At 38.2% G+C, this 20,836-nt stretch overlaps 1 protein-coding gene across 2 annotated transcripts; it reads right to left on the reverse strand.

The window, feature by feature from the left end:
- Window positions 1–5,540: 5,540 nt before the first annotated feature.
- Window positions 5,541–20,100, reverse strand: LOC6044813 (tyrosine-protein kinase Shark). 2 transcript variants are annotated; one of them, XM_038254003.1, is made up of 6 exons: window positions 19,144–20,100; window positions 13,169–13,265; window positions 8,883–9,367; window positions 6,695–8,813; window positions 6,464–6,635; window positions 5,541–6,403 (listed from the first exon to the last, which is right to left on the reverse strand). In XM_038254003.1, exons 1-6 carry the CDS (start codon window positions 19,171–19,173, stop codon window positions 6,067–6,069), a joined length of 3,240 nt encoding a protein of 1,079 aa, XP_038109931.1. In that variant the 5' UTR covers window positions 19,174–20,100; the 3' UTR covers window positions 5,541–6,066. The 2 variants fall into 2 exon arrangements, with proteins under 2 accessions (XP_038109931.1, XP_038109932.1); XM_038254004.1 differs by lacking the exon at window positions 19,144–20,100 and adding an exon at window positions 13,655–13,884.
- Between the last annotated feature and the right edge of the window lie 736 nt (window positions 20,101–20,836).

The following is a 20,836-nucleotide window of genomic DNA, read 5'->3' on the forward strand; positions in this document are numbered from 1 at the left end:
GCGTTGGCACGAGTGATCATTTCTTGAGAAAGCTCCTAATGTTCGAATCTTAAAAAACTTTGAGAATCAATAAGGATTTTTTTTCACTAAACCAGATGTATTGAAAGGGAGCGATGTTCTGAAGTGATCAACGATCGATGGCTGAGGATTTGAGGATTTTTCAATTATCACATTTTCTACGCTTATTGGATACACAAGGACTCGTCCGATGACGAGAAATAGCTGAAGTTCAGTAGTCGTCTTCCGAGGGATTTGAGGATTGACGCGCAATCCGGTGAAAGTCAGGAGCGGTAAGCTAATTACTGATCCAGCTAATCAGCTTTAACCATGGTTCAAGCATTTTGAGCAGCTGCTACAAATCTCGCATCCACGTCCAAGCCCTCAGTATCATCTGAGCAATTTTCTAAGATTTCGGTCATTCGTTTTTTTTTTGTTTTTTGTTTTTTTTTTTTAAATTCGGCTGAAACTTTTTTGGTGCCTTTGGTATGCCCAAAGAAGCCATTTTGCATCTTAGTTTGTCCATTAATTTTCCATACAAATTCGGCAGCTGGCCATACAAAAATGATGTACGAAAATTCAAAAATCTGTATCTTTGGAAAGATTTTTCTGATCGATTTGGTGTCTTCGGCAAAGTTGTAGGTATGGATATGGACTACACTGAAAAAAAAAATGATACACGGTAAAAAAAAAATTGGTGATTTTTTATTTAACTTTTTGTCACTAAAGTTTGATTTGCAAAAAAAACACTATTTTTAATTTTTTTTATTTGTTGATATGTTTTAGAGGACATCAAATGCCAACTTTTCAGAAATGTCCAGGTTGTGCAAAAAATCTATGAGCGAGTTATGAATTTTTGAATCAATACTGTTTTTTTTTCAAAAAATCGAAATATTGGTCGCAAAAATTTTTCAACTTCATTTTTCGATGTAAAATCAAATTTACAATAAAAAAATACTCTAGTGAAATTTTTTAATTTTTCCGTTTTCAAGTTAAATCCATTTTTACGTGACTTTTTTGAAAATAGTCGCAGTTTTTCATTTTTTTAAATTAGTGCACACGTTTACTCACTTTTGAAAAAAATATTTTTGAAAAGCTAAGAAAATTCTCTATATTTTGCTTTTTGAACCTGACGTTGATACGACCCTTTTGCTGAGATATTGCCATGCAAAGGTTTAAAAACAGGAAAATTGATGTTTTCTAAGTCTCATCCAAACAACACACCATTTTCTAATGTGGATATCTCAGCAACTAAAGGTCCGATTTTCAATGTCAAAATATGAAACATTCGTGAAATTTTCCGATCTTTTCGAAAAAAGTATTTTGAAATTTTTTAAACCAAGACAAACAACAAAAAGGGCGTAATATTGAATTTTTGGCCCTTTTAAAATGTTTGTCTTGATTTAAAAATTTTTAAAATATTTTTTTCAAAAAGATCGGAAAATTTCACGAATGTTTCATATTTTAACATTGTAAATCGGAGAAAATGGTAGGTTGTTTGATATAAGCTTAATTACATTGCACATAACTGAAAACATAATATTTTTTCAGTGTAGTATAGTAACCTGGATAGTAAATCAGCTTATATCTGTAAGCCCATACATCCAATTGAAATGTAATCAAAGACAAACTTATGGGAAATTGAACGAGCTTTCGGGTAAAAATATTTTCGAGACTGAAAAATCCAGTCGGTCATATAGAAATTGCCAAAAACCATCAAAAAACCTATTTTTTCAACATTTTAATTTTTAAAACCGCTGTAATTTCACAAGGATTGGACTTAGGACAATGGTCAATATGGAGACTTTTATGTAAAACTGTCTGGAGAATCGATTCCCGTATTCGGTTTTAAAATTTTGACGTTTGGAGCACTTTTCAAAAAAAAACAGTTTCTTCAGTAAATGATTTTTGTATTTTTTTAGGTGAGTTGCTCCATGCTGCATTTTTCGGGAGTCTTTTTGTAACATCTTAGCCTATTTTCACAAAAAATTTGAACGAAAAAAAATCGTGGACTCACCTTCAAATTTGACTTTAAAACTTAAAAATCAAAAAATCTTATGAAAGTGGAGTGTTTTTTTCTTTCAGTGTATTTTTGTCGGAAAGCCCGTCAAATTTCCTACAAGTTTGTCTTTGACCACTTTTTGATACGATGCAACGGCTTCAAGTGCAACAGGCCAAGTGCGAATGATGCTGATGATACCTCTTCAGTTGACGCTCAGGCGAGGAACATCCTGGAAGGAGCGTCACTGACTACGTCCGTAGTCCTGTTAGATCATTCTTAATCAAGACAGTATAGCTCTGGTTCCTTGCAAGTGTCCTATTTTCTTACCTCCACGTTGGCTTGGTTTTCATGATGACCTAGCTGGTGGCCTGTGGAAACGGCTCGTAAACCTTTGACCGCCGTGGGTCAGAATCGAGACGGCTAAAAAAAAGGGGCGCGACAATGTGGGAAAGGGAAGTAATTTGTGATTGTAGACGGTATTGTTTTGATTCGCAGTATGTTGAGTCAACTGCTGTGAATGTACCTGAAACATCGCACAACGGGGTTTCTCTTCTTTCCGTTTTTTCTACCATCTATATTTTGTTTATGTTGTTTCACTGATTCTCTAACACGCCTTCTGTTTATTATCTTCCATTTGTTTCCGATTTTACTTTCATGTTTTTTTCTATTTCTCAACGCTTTTCCACTCTATTTACTAATTGATGCTTCTTTAACAAACTGTCTATTTTTCCTTAATTTGGCAGCGATGTCAATTTTGTTTATATTTGTTTATCTATTTGAATAATTTTTCATTTGCCCTATAAATTGCACTTAATACAATCTAAGCTTGTTTGTTACCTCTATTTATTAACTATTGTTAATTTATTCATTTACTTCATAAATTACTATCTTTCTTTTACTATTGATTCTTCAAATAGTATATTTCTTTCACTGTCCATTGTTTTCAATTTTCACCCTTTTTTCAAACAAATGAGGTTCGAGCCCTTACTCAATTTAAAAAAAAAGATTTTTTAAATGATCAAAGAATTAACACAAATATTACTTTTGTACTTTTGAAAAACTTTTATAAAATGCTTAGGACCAAAAATTGTAACAAAACACCGCGACAAAAGAAATAGCAACATATAAACACGACTCAACACTAGGAAAGATTTCAGGAGAAAACAAAACACAGTAAATAACAATTAGTTTTTGAATTAGAACTAAAATAAAACAGTTTTTGCTTTAATGAAAGTTGATAGGCACACTTTAAATGGTTAGGCGCTTATACTTACATCAAACCCTACGTAATGTACCACCCCCGGCCGAGTTAAAATGCGTAACCGGAAAAGAAGGTGTGCATGCCTGGCACGAACACTCAAAGCGTGTTCTAGCGTGCTGCTCGTACTGACTCAGAGCAAGGGTGAGATGTAGGTGTAAGGGCAGTGCGTGTTCGTCGGGAACCTAGTGCATAAGATCGGTCAAGGCCCGTTCTTACACTGAAAATTGCGAATTGCGGATGCAACGGCTTCGAGATACAGCAATATTGAAATTACGAAATACAAAAATATTTAAAACACTTACGCCCTTCTCAAATGTCATTATCGAGTGTAACTGACTCCATATACACAAAAATGGCTTATATATGCCTAGGATAACATGTCTACAAAGTTTCATTGAAATCGGAGAGGGTCGAGAAAAAAGTACCTAAAAAAATCCTGTTTTGGGCTGGAATTGCTCCAATACAAAAACTGATTCGATCTGGTGAGTATTATCTTCAAACGATAGGTTTTTGTCCAAAGATTAAGATTCACTATCAATATTGGACCAAAACCTAAGTTTTTGGACTCTCCCAGGCGAATTTATGTCAAAAAATTTTATTTTTTCGAAACTTTTTTCAGAAATGCTCATTTAATTTAGGGTAGCCTATTTTTCCCAGCAAAACCAATACATGCAGCTTGTAGGAAATTTCATGGCGAACATTTTTCCCTCTGAAAAAATGCAATTTCGACACACCAGAGCCGCGATAATTGAGTTTTAGTGAGAAAAAAAGTGCCAATTTTCAAAATTTCTCAGAATTCAGAAGCAAGGCCTACTAATTACACGATGTTGCAAGCATGTGTCGCAAAGTATGCTGTATGCTTTATTATAGTAATTTTGGCCGCTGAATCCGAATCTGAAATCAAATTTCGTGTAAACAGTGATGTTTTGGAGCTACCCCCTTTTGGAATGTTATTTGCGTGTTTAAATCGCTGCAATTCAAATAGCTTGCAAGTTTGGTCATACTTTTCTCGGCTACCGGAGGAGTGGAAAGAGGAAGTAATATGCCCGATCTACAAGAAGGACATGTACATTGTCGGCAGAACCCTTCGAGGAGGTGGCCAGGCGGTACACCGAATTGAAGCGGGAAGCGGATAAGGTTGGATTGAAGGCGAATGTTACGAAGACGAAGTATCTGCTGGCAGGAGGAACCGAGTCCCTTAGGGCTCGCATAGGACCGAGCGTGACGAGTTCGAGGTCGTGGAGGAGTTTGTGTACCTCGGATCGTTGGTGACGTCGGACTACAACTGCAGCAGAGAAATTCGGAGGCGCATCACCGGTAGTCGTGCCTACTTTTTAACTCCACAAGACCCTACGGTCTGGTCAACTTTCCCTACGTACAAAGTGCACCATGTACGAAACGCTGATAAGACCGGACTTACAAGCGCTTGAAGTTTTCGAACGGCGAGTGCTTTTGCCAATATTTGGCGGCGTGCGTGAAAACACTATATGGAGAAGGATGAACCACTCTACGGCAACTACGGCAACTCTACGGCAAGCCAAGTATTCAGAAGGTCGCCAAGGCTGGCCGAATCCGGTAGGCCGCACACGTCGCAAGAATGCCGGACGCGCTGGATGCGCGCCAACCGAACCAGACAATCAATATGGTGAAGTCTTGTTTAATTCGGAGCCGGTTGGAACGCGGCGGAGAGGGGCGCAACGTGCAAGGTGGTTGAACCAAGTGGAGGAAGATCTGGAAAGTGTGGGGGTTTCGAGCCGGAATTCGTGGACTTGAAGCGCGCTATCGAGACAATTGATCGATCCAAGTTGCAGGCATTGTTGTGGAATACGTGGTACAGCTCTGAGGTGGTTAAGCAGCTATCGAAGCAGCCGAACACAAGTGACAAGGTATAACAGCTCAACATCGCCTGCTACGGATGTCAATCTCAGCTGTTTATTCTGTACATGATCGACCTAAAACAAGCATTACAGCAGGACAGAGGCTACGGTCACGGGACCTGCAAGTTGAGTCAACTTGCCCTTGGACTTTTCGAATATGAGTGACGTTGAAAGTAAACGCTTCAGTGGCCAAAATACCTCAAAAAATAACATTCTTGAAAAAAGGGTTAAATTTCATTTAAAACTCAAATGCAAAGCGCCAGCTCCTGTTATGTCCAATAAAGCTCATATTTGGGATTTGAGCTCAGTAAGGCCACCGGAACAAATCCTTGAATGCCCGACAAAAAGTCATTTTATTACATCCTAGTATGGACAGTGCCATCAATAAAATGCAAGTAGTATGTTTAGTTTTAACTAAATCCATTTATTGTTATGTCTATAAGAATATATTCATCAATACGTTGCTGGATGCCCTTTCAACACATCTCGTGACCCATGAAATCTCATTCTTTCTCTCTTACTAAAATCATCATCCCATCAATTGCCCTACCTATTATAGCACGTGGTTTTTCTTAGGAAATCTGTTCCGAACAATACAATAGAGACAAGATACAAACACAAAACAATACTCACACTTTCTCATCTCGTCGGGAAGGCACATAAACGCATAAAAAATACACACAGATACTTTTTCGAAATAAGTTAGTCTAGAGTTAAAAAGATTTTTTGTTGTTGTTGCTTTCCTTCACATGCTGGTTGATTTGATCATACGGTATGACACGACTGGTTACAAAATTGCAAGTTAAACTCTTTATCTTTCTCTTTTCCAAAGAGCACAGGAATGGTGTTAGTATGAAACAGGTATTGTATTTTGCTTTTGTCATTAATGGCAAATAAATATAGGCTGACTAACTGAACCCCACAACTCCCTACTGATTCGCGTTGATCTCCTTGCCGCTCTGGACCATGTCCTGCAGGTTCGTGTACTCGATGTCGTCGCTGAAGAAACGCGTCAGAAACTTGAACGTCGGCCTGGCCTTCGGGTTGTAGTTCCAGCAGCTCTTCATCACCTCAAACACCCTGTCCGGGCAGAGCTCGGGCTGCGCCAGCCGCTGGCTGTCCTCGATCAGCTTGATCACGTCGACGCCCTTCATGTCGTGGTACGGGGGCGCCCCGAGCGAAAACATCTCCCACATCGTCACGCCGAAGGACCACACGTCGCTGGCGTGCGAGAAGGTGCCGTAGTTGAAGCTTTCCGGGGCGTACCTGAAAAAATCGTAATCTGTTTTGAAAAGTTTTAGGATTAGGTAGGGATTGTGAAGGTACCATTTGATAGGCCACTTTCCGCCCTGGCTGGCCCGGTAGTAATCGTCGCCGGCGCCGATCGCACGGGACAGCCCAAAGTCGGAAATCTTAGCTTGGAAGCGCGACGCCAGCAGGATGTTCCGGGCGGCCAGGTCCCGGTGCACGAAGTGGTGCTGCTCCAGGTATTGCATTCCTGGAAATAGACAATCCTTGCTTGAATGATCTCGACTACCGTGAAAAAAGAAAACTTACCGCACGCGATCTGCGCCGCCCAGATGATCAGCTCGTGCTTCGGGTTGATCTTGGCCTTTTGTGTAATTATGTAATCCAGCATCGAGCCCAGCGGCACCAGCTCCTCGATCATCATCAGCGGCGGTCCCTTGCAAATGCCGATGAGCCGCACGATGCAGTGGTGCCGCAACCGGATCATGACGCTCGCTTCGCGCAGGAAGTCCGCCCGGTTGCGCTTGCCGTGACTCTCGACGAGCTGCTTGATCGCGATGGGTACCTTTTCGTTGGGGGAGTTTGCTGCCAGGGGTAGGAACTGCGCGGGTTCCAGAAGACCTTGGTAGACGAAGCCGAACTCTCCGCGGCCGAGCACTTCCTTCAGCACGATGCACTCCTTCGGGATGAAGTAGTTGGGTTGTGCGGATACACTTCGGTTCAGCTGGGTGCGAGTGTCCTCGTCCTGCTGCTGCTGGATGATGGAAAGGAACTCGGAGTCTCCGCTTTGGATGCTGTCGCGACTGAAGGTGGAGAGCGTTGAGTCTAGCCGCTCGAAGGGTCCACCCGGGCGGAAGGCGTGAGTTAGTGGGCTAAGCGGGGAGCTGCACTCTTCAACGGAGATGCTGCTGATGATCGGGACGTTCCGGGTGGCGATGTAGTTGCCCGTTGTGGCGGTGGTCGTTGGGACTGGGGGAGGGGGATTGTTGTTGACTGTCGTTGGTGGACTTGGGGCCTGCACCGTTGGTGGCGCGTCGATAAAGTAGATCTCTTCGTTACTGTTGTCGCCCAGCTGAGTCTCGCCGTAGATGGTTTTGTCGCTTTCGGTGAAGTAATCGTGGGGAGGCTCTTCGTTGGCTTCGCTTTGCGATCCGTGCGCAGGACTTCCGTTGTTGTTGATCGTGTCGGTGGAGCGTTTGGACGGAACGGGTGGCTCGCCGATGTCGATGTCTACGATGGCACAGTTGTTGGTCGGGGTGTTGTACAGCTCGTCCGAGGTTGGGGATAGGGAAAAGTCGGACGAGAAGGAGAGCTGCTGGAGCAGCGCGGATGACGTGACTTGGGCGATCAGGCTGTCTCGGTTCAGTTGACTGTCCTCGGTTGGAGGTTTAGGTTTGATCTTGCTCTTGCGCAGACTCTTGACGCCGTCGATGATGATGTTCTTCTTTTTCTTCAGCGTTGAGTTTGTTGATTTGGACTTGCTTTCATCGATGTTGGGTGAAGATTTGGGCGTAATTGTGCTGCGTTCCGGACTTCGGTCAAACAGTCCGACCTTGTTCATCTGCTGGAGCATGGCGTCGTTCGGTACGGAAAGATTACGGACCGGAGCCGGGTGGTACGGCTTTGGTTGCATTGTATTATCGCTGGATTTACGGAAGAAGGAGGTGGTCCCGTTGCTTGATCGAGTTGACTGCGTTGGCGAGTCTTCTGGGGTTGTCGGCTTTTTGTGCTTGGTCTTGGGGATTGTCGAGAAGAGCGGAATCGGAGGCTTCGGCTTTGGCGGCACCGGATACTTGAGGTTGATCTGCAAGCCGTCCGAGAAACGGCTGTAGTGCTCGATCAGATGTTCCAGCGAAGCCATGTACGGTCCATCGTCAATGTAGAGGTAGTTTTGCTTTCGCTGGATGATGAAATGCCTTGCCTCGTTGTCGAACAGCAGAGTCAGCACATCTACGCCCTGCTTCGGACTATATCGGACCAGATAAACACCGGAGGTATCCAGCGTTTCATTGTCGTTTGACCGAGTTGAATCGTTTTCTTTGTCCTCCTTGCTGGGACTGCAAGCTCCAGGCATCAGCTTCCCCGCATGCTCCTTCAGGATATCAACCGCGATCTGTCTGTCCAACGTTCCGTGGTACCACTGGCTCTTGTTGGTCAACGGTTGAGCAGGCTCGTAGCTATTCAGGAAGTCGAGCACCGCAGTGTGACCGTTGTCTTTTGCCAAGTCAGTCGGAAGTTCTCCATACCCGGTACGTGGCATGTGCGGAACTCGATGTGTCAACAGCTCCTTGATGGCCTCAAGATTCCCGTTCGCAGCCGCTTCGTGCATCGGCACCCAACCCGAGTCCTTGTTGCGAGCCTGCACGTTGGCACCCGCAGCTATCAGCGATCGTACCATCTCAAGCCCATCTTTGTTCCTGCAGGCGTACTACAAAAAAAAAAAAAAAAAACCATCACTCAAAAATAGAACTAACCTCAAAAGATCTCCCAAACTTACATGCAACGCCGTATTGCCCTGCGCGTCCCGGTTATTAATGCTGCAACCCCGCTCGATCAACGCGTCCAGAATCTTGCCCTCCGCGTGAAGACACGCCAAATGCACCGCCGTCTTGCCCTCCCCGTTCTTCGAGTCAATGTTCCTGTACCCACACTTGAGCAGCTCCGACACGATCGGGAAGTTGTTCGCCTGCGTCGCCCTGTGCAGCAGATTCTCCGTGCCGTGGCTCCGCACGTCATGCGGTGGCGGTTTACCCCGGCAGATCGCCTGCAGCTTCGTCACCAGCCCGTTCGGAGATTCCCTGTAGTGCTCGATCAACGACTCCAGCCCGTGGATCGGCGTGTGATCGTCAATGGAGAAGAACGCGTCGTCACCGTGCCGCCGGATCTGGTAGTGGACCATCTCGTCCTGGAACAGCACCGACAGCACAAAGTCCCCCTCCGAGGAGGCACTCTCGCGCACCATGAACACGCCATCGCCGCCCTCTGGAAAGACGAGAAACGAGAATTTAGGGCGCATTGCGGAACATTATGTCATTTAGTTTTACGATCGCGACGCCGACGGTCGGTCGGTGCATGTGTTCTAGAAATGAGGCGGTTAACAAGCGCTTGACCAACGACGACGGGTTCTGCTGAATGTAGCGAATTGTAGTAAATTGCTGTTTTGAGCGGTGTTTGTTTGGATGTACTTAGTAGAGCAACGTGCTTGCGTTGTTCTGGGTAGTGAGTGCGCAATAGATTTGCAATAGTTTGAGGAACGGAAGTGTGGATTTCTTAAGGGCATAGATATATGTCCTACTGAAGGAAAATTGATACTACGGGTTTTATTTTGTCAGAATGATAGAATAAGATTTCTTCCAACAACACGTATTCAAAATGCTCAGATTTTATCCAAGTCAGTCTCGTCGATTATTTTCAACATTCTTTAATTTTTTGTAAGGCCAACCAACTGTGAAATGGGTTGAGTTTGAGTAGGGGCTAACACCCTTAAACCTGGGTGATGAATAGAGAGAATGCGTAACGTGATTTTCGAATTATCCCACTTTGTTTACATCTACAAATGTAGTAGGCTGTTCAAGCACAAGCATGACTTTTTCTGACTGGTAAATGAGCTGTTTTATAATCAGTAGTATGTGTTTTATTTTGTCTAGTGTTTGACTTTTTTTTTTGCTAGAAAATTGACGCGTTTCGATCGTATAGAAGTGATTTTTCTTTTTTACGGGTGACGAAGAACTACAGCGAGAGTTTCATTCTGTGATGTCGCAAATAATTTCCCTGGCTGATTTTGGAATCTTGCAGCTCTTCCTGGTCCAGCGAAAAAACATCGTTATTTCTAGCGAAGCTGAGCCAACTAACAAAGAAGATATACACTAAAGCAGTAGGTTTTCAAACAGAATCAAACAAAAAAGACAGCTTCTGGATGGATTTAACCGCATAGACTCCATAAACAACTTCCATTCATAACTATAAAAAAGTTACGATCTCGCCTTCAACTTTCTTAAGATTTCTTGACTTCAACTCCAGGTCCTCAAAAGACACATATTCTTCATTCTTGCAAAAAAAAAAAACAATTTTTAATGATCGATATCAATACTCTCTACTTTTGGCGAACAGTAAATTGGTTCCACTTTGACAGTTCAAAATTGAAGCCGTTTTGCGACCCACTATTCAGCACCCAGGTGGGGACTTTCCATCGGCTTTCATCGAAAAAAAAAAAATACAAAAATAGTTTCAAAAATTATGCCACTTTTCGTTACTCGACGGTGAATTTGGACAAGTAATTTTATGGGCAATTAAATGTACTTTTTGAGTCTACAATAACCCAGAAAGGTAATTTTTTAATTTAAGGTACCACTAAAAACGAAATCTGGTCAATTTTCATGATTTTTGCCAACACTTCCAAAAAATGTCGCGCAACATAAATTGATGTTGCAAGGTACCCAGTCAACACAATTCGAATTCTGAAACGGAATCTAACTAGAATCGTATACGAATTCTTTTTCAAACACAGCAAACGTGTTCGATCCGGTAATGTAGATTTGTTCAGATATCCTAGGTCATCAAGAACAACTTCCAGAAGTTTAGGTCCGTGAGTCTACCGTTGTAACAAGCAAGAGGTCGATAGATTTCGACTCTGGATCATATGCCAATAGCTTCAGTGGGTATGGTAGACTACTTTGTTGATATGTTATCCAAGATCATCTAGAACTCCCTGAAGTTTGTTCCTGCGGGTCTACCACCGTAATAAGCTAGAGGTCGATAGGTTTCGACCCAGGATCATATGCCAATAGCTTCAGTGGGTATGGTAGACTACTTTGTTGATATGTTATCCAAGATCATCTAGAACTCCCTGAAGTTGGTTCCAAAAAAAAAAAAAAAACATTTTCTTATTTCGTGTTTTTGTAACTCTGCAGGGTTATTTTTTAAAGCATAACAATGCTCTACAAATACATCAATTTTGATGTATAAACATAAGGCAGACCTGTAACCATTACAAGTTTATCGCGATTTTACGAAAAAAAGTTTTGAAAAAGTTGGTTGGCCTTGACCATGTCCGTTCAAGGTCACCCGTGACAGACACGAAAGACAAAACAAAGAGAAACAAAAAAATTGTAACCAAAAATTTGTAGTAAAATAACAAAAAATGGCAGAATTTTTGAAACTATTTTTGTATTTTTTTTATGAAAGATGCGTTTTCTGAGTACGCCATCAAATTGGACGTCTAATTTACATAAAAGTCCTTTTGACACCAAATTTCCAAACCTTCACTATTCCAGGCTGCAAATTGTTGAAACACACTTTTTTTCGAAAGGTAAAAAATGGAAGAGGTCGTACCGCCCCTCCGTCACGAGATATTGAAAAATGGAGCTCGGATTCGTGATCAGGGACAAAAGTTACCCCTAAGGACAAAGCATCACGCAAATCGGAGGAGGTCGAGGCAACTTTTTCCGATTTCGTGTGAGTTGACGGAGAATTGAGTACTAAAACCCCAAGTAAATTTTAATGCACAACGGTAAAAAACAAGATTTTAAACCATTTTTGATCACTTTTTTCATTTTTCCGCAAAAAAATATTGACAAGACAACATTTTTTCGATGGATCAACTATAGTCCCCTTAGAACGAGCTGTCAAGTAGGAACTTTTCTATCAAGAAGGACCGCGAGGTTTTTTTTTCATTTTTTTTTTCATTGGATTTAAAAATCCAATTTAAACTCTTTGTGGTCGTACAAAGGGTCAATGTACTCAGAAAAATAAGCTTTATCGCTGGAAAAAATAATATCAGCAATCTAAGCTTCATTTTAGGACCCAATTACCCCTTTCCCACCCTGCAACCAGAAGATTTAGTTAAAGTTTTCAAAAAGTATGGGCTAAAAAAATAGCAGGAACCAATGCCTGATTTTTCTCTTACATTCTTATTAAAAATTACATATAAACTGTAACGGGAATCGCAGGCACCGGATCCAGACTATTAAAAAAATGTTTAAGATTGGTGGCGCCGAAGGAAGGACAAATATAACCAACCAAACATGGTTTGATGGGGCTATCAAAAAAGTACATTACTTTTTATTTGTGATAACCTTGTGTACATAGCGATAACTTCTCAAAAGATGACATTTTTGTCATCAGAAACATATAAAAAGTTAGAATTTTCAAAAACGGTCGAATAAAAAAAATTAAGGTGGTTATGTTACACATGAACGATATGACAAAGAACTTTGCGCAAAATTCTTAAATATTATTCTATTCTATTAAATATTAATTTTTTTATTCGTGATTGCCAGTTTGAGGCCACTATTGTCGAAATGGCCCTTTTTCATTTTCAGTACACAGAAAACATAATTCCGAATCATTACAATCACGTTACATATTTATCTGAAAACAACGTTGACACTATATCTATAAGACATAATGCTTTATGGAGCGGACATTTGCAACCATGGAAAATACAAGTAAAAAGTCCACCCCTATTCGAGTAAGATTTGTCCATCTAAAAAAATTGTCGACATTAAATCCTTATCTCAGAGTGTACAGGAAGCTTCGACAAATCGTGAAAATTCACCTGAATTCCAATATTCACCACCCGGATTCGATATTCAGCGAAACAATTCTGCGTACAACTATCGCGTGTGCGTTGCCCGGGTACAAAATTCCCAAGAATTTTGAAATTAAAAAAAAGTTTGCTTATCAGCCGATATCACGCCGAAACATACTTCTAATTTAATGTACTGCTCAATTTGAGTGGCCCCACCCACAAGCCCATGCAACAAGTGTTTCTGGAGTTCTTACCTTGACGGAGGATTTCCTCGGCCCGTTCGCGCGAGATCTTCCCGTGGAACCAGCACAGGTTCTCCTCTCGGTTCATTCTGATGATGTAGGACTTTGTCTAGTTGGATGGTAGAGAAAGTAAATGAAAAAGAAATTTTGTCAATACACGTATTGAGAGGGGACAAATACAAAATCTAGGAGGGTTGTTTAGATGTATGAGTGTAGTTGAGGTACATTGATCATCACTTTACACAACTAGTGTAATTACTATTTGTAGTGAAGGTCATTGCCAATTGACTTGACGAAATTTCCACGCAAAAACCACACTATTGGGTCTGGAGTCGCGATCAGCTACCCAAGATTGATGAGATGAGCCATTTTCTTGCATCTATTTATAGCCCTAATGTAAATGCACAGGGCAAATCCACCAGACAGATTCCATTTTATCAATCTTTGTTGGTGCTTTCGAAAAAGGGAAAAGTTTTACAGGCAAAACAAGATTCTTACCAGAATTTCAGCCAGACACCCTAACACAAACCAAAATAACACAATACAAACAGTACATTGAACCGAAACATGTAAAATGACACTTTTGAAAACTAAATTGAAGTAAAAAAAACCACGCAAAATTAAAAACCAAAAATTTCTCCCTCAACACTTGGCACTTTGTGTGTGATCGGATGAGTTGCTGGCACTGCTGACACCTTCGTATAGGATCAAATGCTGGAGATTTCTGACTTCATTGACGTGCTCGTCGTCATCAATGTGTGTGATTGTGGTGGTGGCTCGTCTCTGCTTGCCTGCTCTAGCACACAAGTGTTGTCAAGAATGGTAAAAGGGCAGAAAGAGACCACTGGATTCATGAATGTAGTGGAAGTGTAAAACGTAGAAGAAAACACATGAATGGCAACCCTGGTGGTGGATTTTGTGTGGATCTAGGGGTCGGAAAAAGTCATCCTTGTGACAAATTTGTCAGATTTCAATTTGTTTGATTTTAAATAATAATTAAAAATTTCGATAAGAGTAATTTCAATAATTTTTACCCTTTTTCAGCATTTTAAAACAATTTCAATCAATTTTGAACCATTTCAAACATCTTTTAAACAGTTTATAGCAATTTTAAACAATCTTAAACAATTTCAGACAATTTTAAGCAATTTTAAACAATGTTAAAAAAATTTAACAATTTTAAACAGTTTTTAACAGTTTTGAACAATTTTAAACAATTTGAAACAATTTAAAAAAATTTTAAACCATTTTAAACAGTTTTAAACAATTTTAAACAATTTTAAGCAATTTTAAACAATTTTAAACAATTTTAAACAATTTTAAACAATTTTAAACAATTTTAAACAATTTTAAACTATTTTAAACAATTTTAAACAATTTTAAACAATTTTAAACAATTTTAAACAATTTTAAACTATTTTAAACAATTTTAAACAATTTTAAACAATTTTAAACAATTTTAAACAATTTTTAACAATTTTTAACAATTTTTAACAATTTTAAACAATTTTAATAGTAGTTTATGCAACAAGTTGCAAAAAGAGGATTTTTTCAGCACGAGTCGTACATTTATCCAACGAGGTTCACCGAGTTGGATAAATACGAAGAGTGCTGAAAAAATCAAGTTTTGCAACGAGTTCCATACAACATTTTTTGCAATTCCAAAAAACACACACTGAGTGAAATTTTATGTCAAATTTTCATGTATTTTGTCAATAAATCGTTTAAATCAAAAAATGTGTTACTTTTCGAAACAAGTGCTGAAAAGTTCAACTTTTCAGCACCCATTTGAGTGCTGAAAAGTAGAACTTTTCAGCATTTATTTTGAAAAGTGTTGCTATTCGATTCTGTTATTTTTGGTACAGAAAAGTAGGCTATTTCGTCGTTCAAGAATGTCAGGAAAAGTAAGTAGTTTCACGACGGAATTGCAAAAACAATTTTAAACAATTTTAAACAATTTTAAACAATTTCAAACAATTTTAAACAATTTTAAACAATTTTAAACAATTTTAAACAATTTTAAACAATTTTAAGCAATTTTAAACAATTTTAAACATTTTTAAACAATTTTAAACAATTTTAAACAATTTTAAACACTTTTAAACAATTTTAAACACTTTTAAACATTTTTAACAATTTTAAACAATTTTAAACAATTTTAAACAATTTTAAACAATTTTAAACAATTTTAAACAATTTTAAACAATTATAATCAATTTTAAACAATTTTAAACCATTTTAAACAATTTTAATCAATTCTAAACAATTTTAAACAATTTTAAACAATTTTAAGCAATTTTAAACAATTTTTAACAATTTTTAACAATTTTTAACAATTTTTAACAATTTTTAACAGTTTTTAACAATTTTAAACAATTTTTTACAATTTTTAACAATTTTTAACAATTTTAAACAATTTTAAACAATTTTAAACAATTTTAAACAATTTTAAACAATTTTAAACAATTTTAAACAATTTTAAACAATTTTAAACAATTTTAAACAATTTTAAACAATTTTAAACAATTTTAAACAATTTTAAACCATTTTAAACAATTTTAAACAGTTTTAAACAATTTTAAACAATTTTAAACAATTTAAACAATTTTAAACAATTTTAAACAATTTTAAACAATTTGAAACAATTTTAAACAATTTTAAACAATTTTAAACAATTTTAAACAATTTTAAACAATTTTAAACAATTTTAAATAATTTTTTAACAATTTTAAACTATTTGAAACAATTTTGAATAATTTTAAACAATTTGAAACAATTTGAAACAATTTGAAACAATTTGAAACAATTTGAAACAATTTGAAACAATTTGAAACAATTTCAATCAATTTGATCAATTTGAACAATTTGAAACAATTTATATTATATTAAAACTTTTAAACAAACCAAGATTTCGGTGTGTTAAACTCCCTTTTAAACATAAAATTTCATCGTAACGCATGATTATTTGAATTTTATATTGATAGTTATGGTTGCGAATACCAACTAAATGAATCAATATTTTCCATCTCTTACGTCTTATTTTTTTTAGGAATTCAAGAACGATTATACTTTTTCCATGTTTTCATTTAAAACTTAAATGTGTTAGTATTCCCTCATCAGTTTTTTTGCTGGATATTTTTTTTGTATTTTGAAACCCAAAAAAAAAAAAAATAGTTACTAAAAATCATTCTTTTGAATTAAGGTCGTTGCGAGAAAGCAGCAGCCGATCTAAACGATTTACCCATCATAATTCATATTGATTGTTATTATTCCTGAGACCGCTCGCACAGATTTTTCCCAGGCTCCATCCCAATTTTATGTGTTCTAACTTCTTTTTTCTCTCTTTTTTCACCCATCGCCGCCACGCACAACCGTTCGTGCTTATATCGTCGATATTATACATAATACAGTTTGATATCAGGTTGTTCCCATGATGTCTCCTGCTGATGCTCTTCACGAGGATGAGCAAGCCTGCGGAGGTTGGTCGCAAAAAATATATAAAACCCGGCAGCCGTGAGCATAAGTATAGTACGTTCGAATTTGTATATATTTGCTAGTCTGGCGTGCAGAATCATCAAAATAAATTGCGTAATAAATATTTTATTTGAATAAGGTTGAGCTGGGATTATTTTTTTCAGTCAGTTGATTTTCTCACAATATGCCTACGTGGCGTACACAACAGGTATTTCCCGCTGGAGAAAATGATGATAATCTTAAGATTTGAAACCCAGCTATACGTGTGTATCAAGCTTTGGAGCTATGAAATTGAAATACTATTGCACCTTATAGACGAATTTAAACGACGATTTTAAATGATAAGTTAAACTTATAAGAAAATTTAATTTCATGGATCTACTACACGCGAACTTTTTTTACCTCGACTCTTTTACGGAAATTGTCTGACATTATAACATCTGCTGGTTGTTAAGATATAGCTAGAGGGTGACGATTCTTAAGATTTTCAATTTCCCGGGAATCGAGAGTTGAATTTGGCCATTTCCCGGGAATTCCCGGGACCCGGGAGTTTTTTTGACTATGCCAATAGTGGCAAAATTTAAAAAGAAAAGTAATGAATTTGTTTCTTTTCAATGAATTCAGTAACAATTAGTTCATACTTATTCTTCGAGATACAGTAATTTTTAAATTGCTAAATACAAAAATATTTAAATACCGTACGCCCTTCTCAAATGTTATTTTCGAGTACTATTGGCTCCATATACACAAAAATGGCTTATATAGGCCTAGTATAACATGAGAGTCAGGTACAAAAGTACCAGAAAAATTCCTGATTTAAGCTGGAATTGCTCTATAGTTATTTTAAATGTTTATGAATCTTAATTCGCACTGAGTGATTTATCAAATGTTGCACAAATTTGTTGCATGAACTTCTTATTAGATTTTTGTAATGTAAAAACAAAGCTAATATATAATTTCCCAGTATCGAGATTTTTGATAACGACTCAAAACAACAATTTAAACTTGTTTTATCTTTTTTAAGGGCACCTGTAGATATTCATTGAAGGAATATTTACAGTGTCAGGAAAACCCAAAGGTTCACAATTGGTAGATCTTAACTTTACAAAGATTGCCACTGCCAGAGTTTTTTTTCTTCCAAAATATAATGTAATATTGAGGTTTTTGTAAAACACAAAATCACTCATTGACTTAAAAAAAAAAATACCTTGATACAGCGAAATTAACTTACGTACTTAGGATTAAAAAAATAGGATTGCGAGAGTGAATATGGACATTTAACTTATCTTGAAAAAGGTTTTCCCTCTTAAAAATAATAAATAAAAATAATATTTAAAAAAATTAGATTTCATTTCTGGGGTGTAACTACTAAGTTTGCTTTAAGGTAAATTTTGAATCCATTTTTTTGGCTTCGCTCAATTAAAGTTATTGGAATTTTTGACAAGTTAAATTTTACAGTTTCTGAATAGGAAGATTAGAGAAGCATTGGTTTATTTGAACTCGAACATCGAACAATGATCATCCAATGTTCCAAACAATTTTGAATTTTTCAAATAATTTTCTGATTTGTTTATATAATTTTGCTACAATACTTATATGTTTAAAATTTCTCGGGAGTCTCGACCGAATTTCCCGGGAATCGAGAGGTCCAAAAATTGTCGATTTCCCGGGAATTCCCGCTCGTCACCTTCTAGATACAGCCCTTTGAAGTTAAAATTTTGTGAAAAACTAGTTTTCTTAGTAAAATCTAATATTTAAGTACTCATTTGTCAACTCGCGATATCTCGGAAACTCGATTTTCAATGCTTAACATCTGGAGCAACATTTGAATGGGGCGGTACGACATTGCTTTTTTGTAATTAAAGGTCCTAAGAACAATATCGTATCGCTCCTTTCTAGTGTTGCTCCAGCATTGAAATCTCAGTGATTTTTTCTGCTTTTTTATTAAAATAATATTGAAATGTTAGAGTCAACAGTAAACTTTGAAATGGCTAAAACACTTATTTTAGACATTTTTAAATTTTGAGTTGGATTTTTAAATTTCGAAATTATTTTTATAAAAAAAGCTAATGATTTTTCGAAAAAATTACCCTAAAATTCACAAAACTTGATAACGGTGCATTTTATAATTTTTTACATTTATTGCAATTTTTATATTTTTATATTTTTTGTCAATGTTTTCTTTTAAAACTTGATATAAAACGTAGATTTTTTTATCGTCGATACATTCATCCAAAGATCACAAGAAAAGCTTTCACATGAAGGTAAAAGTAAATCATTATGTTCAATGCTAGATTTTCTATGATTTGTTGAACATTGAACACCGCAAGGATAATTTAAAAATAAAAACACGGGACAAACATTATAGCTGAACAGATTGTTTAGAACTCGAAAACTGCTCATCAGTTGCCCTTGCAATACAGTACGATACAGTTCGTCACTTAAGAACCCAATCAAACTCAATTACACCTCGTATACGATACCATCTCGCACCGTACTCGACTCATTCTCACCTTAATAATCACGTAGTCACTCTGTGGCATTATGCTACTCGCCTTTCTATTTTGGTGGACGGATTCCTGTGATTCTATATGTACTTTTGGGTACACCTTGATGAACGTGACCAGAGAAAGGTGCCGTAGGGGGAGGGGTGTTAATTGAATCACATTCACAACTCCCTCGACAAATTATTCACGGTCAACGGGCAGCAGGTCGGAAAACTCTGCTACTGCTTCCACTTTTCCCAACCCCATCGTCATCGTGTCGATGTGACTCATCTTTTCCAAGCTATACACTACATAGCTCTACTAACATAGCACAGTGGGTTAGTTAGTTTTCCACAATTTCCACCCCGTTTCACAATAATCCCGCTTGATGAGGAGTGTCGTACACCAGTCTAGTCTACGGGATTTTCACCACGTTATTCACGGTGTTCGTCGGAGAGTCCTGTTTTGGTATGCAAATGACCTGCTCGCCGGGACAGGTTCAGCAGACCAGACCAGACCAGGGCAATACTCCCACGCAAACTGCCACAACTGCTCACACTAAATCATGATCGCTGGTGTCCCCGATGACCCCCGGGAACGCCGTATGTACACCATGCATCTCTCGACTACACGCTCCAGTTGATAACAGATTCATGTGCTGCTGCTCTCCGACGATTCTCTCTCCCATCTATAGCTGATTACAGCTGACGGCGACCGGACCATGTGGATGAGTCACACAGCTTCTTCTCACGCATTTTGGTGTGATTATCAGACGAGAATTCACTCACGAAATTACACTCGTGCAAGTTCCAATTCTCTCTCGTAACACCTACTCTTCACTCTTCAAAGGATGCTGTACATAGGCATCAGACTCCCCCCTTGTGAAAAGCTCGCGATCGGAGGCAGAAACCCGCGTGAAAAACGTCGACTTTCACACCGAGAACAATCCCGACCCAGGAACACTACCGGTTTGGCCCGTTGCGCGTCCAGAGAGACACTGAGTCACGGTTTTGATGGCGATGGTGAGTAAGCGCCACTAGTAAAAAAAAAGGGCAGGCAACGTCGTCGTCGCTTGTCATCGTGCCGTGATCGTGAAAGTTCGTGATTATCACATGCCGGGTGGCGCTCGCCCTGCTGTGCGCTCGCACCGGTTGTGTGTGGAGCAAAGGGGAATGGATGGCAGGGGTTCTTGGCTAAATTTACGTACTTGAACTAATCAGATTAAACATTATGTCAAGTGTAATTTATCGGTTTTTAAAAGTTGATAACTTGGTTTCCAACCAAGTTCCAGCTCCATAGCATCGTACCTCGGATGGCACATCGACGGATAGTACTCAATAAACTTAACTAAACGTTTTTGTGACACCATATCATGAAATTAAACGGATTTTCCGTGACTTTAAAACAGTTTTTTGTGTACGTGTTCAAGTAATTTGCATGAGACACATTTTTAATATTTGATCAATAATGGCACCAAAAAAGGGTCGACGATGTGGTCACGTGATGTTCGACTGTACAAAGTTCAAATCATTATCTAAATTTGTCATAAACCTTAGGATTGGGAACGAATTTGAATATAACAAAAAATGTAAAAAGTTCCTGGAATTTGCAAAGTAGGAATGTGTCAAGAGTTGTTTGTTTTTGCGGGTATTTTTATCAAACCATGTGAATGTTTAGCATTTCCATTTTCTGTTGGGTAATGTTGTTCATTGAATTTAAG

The sequence above is a fragment of the Culex quinquefasciatus genome, chromosome 2 (genome assembly GCF_015732765.1).
Source record: "Culex quinquefasciatus strain JHB chromosome 2, VPISU_Cqui_1.0_pri_paternal, whole genome shotgun sequence".
Taxonomy (NCBI): domain Eukaryota; kingdom Metazoa; phylum Arthropoda; class Insecta; order Diptera; family Culicidae; genus Culex; species Culex quinquefasciatus.

Bases quoted from the DNA above. Each gene is read 5' to 3' on its own strand.
- LOC6044813 (XM_038254003.1), bottom strand. From the start codon at position 19,173: ATGCCACAGAGTGACTACGTGATTATTAAG. The intron at 6,636-6,694 runs GTAAGTTTTCTT...GTCTATTTCCAG, and splicing joins GGCGGCGCAGATCGCGTGCG to GAATGCAATACCTGGAGCAG. The intron at 6,404-6,463 runs GTACCTTCACAA...CGATTTTTTCAG, and splicing joins GGAAAGTGGCCTATCAAATG to GTACGCCCCGGAAAGCTTCA.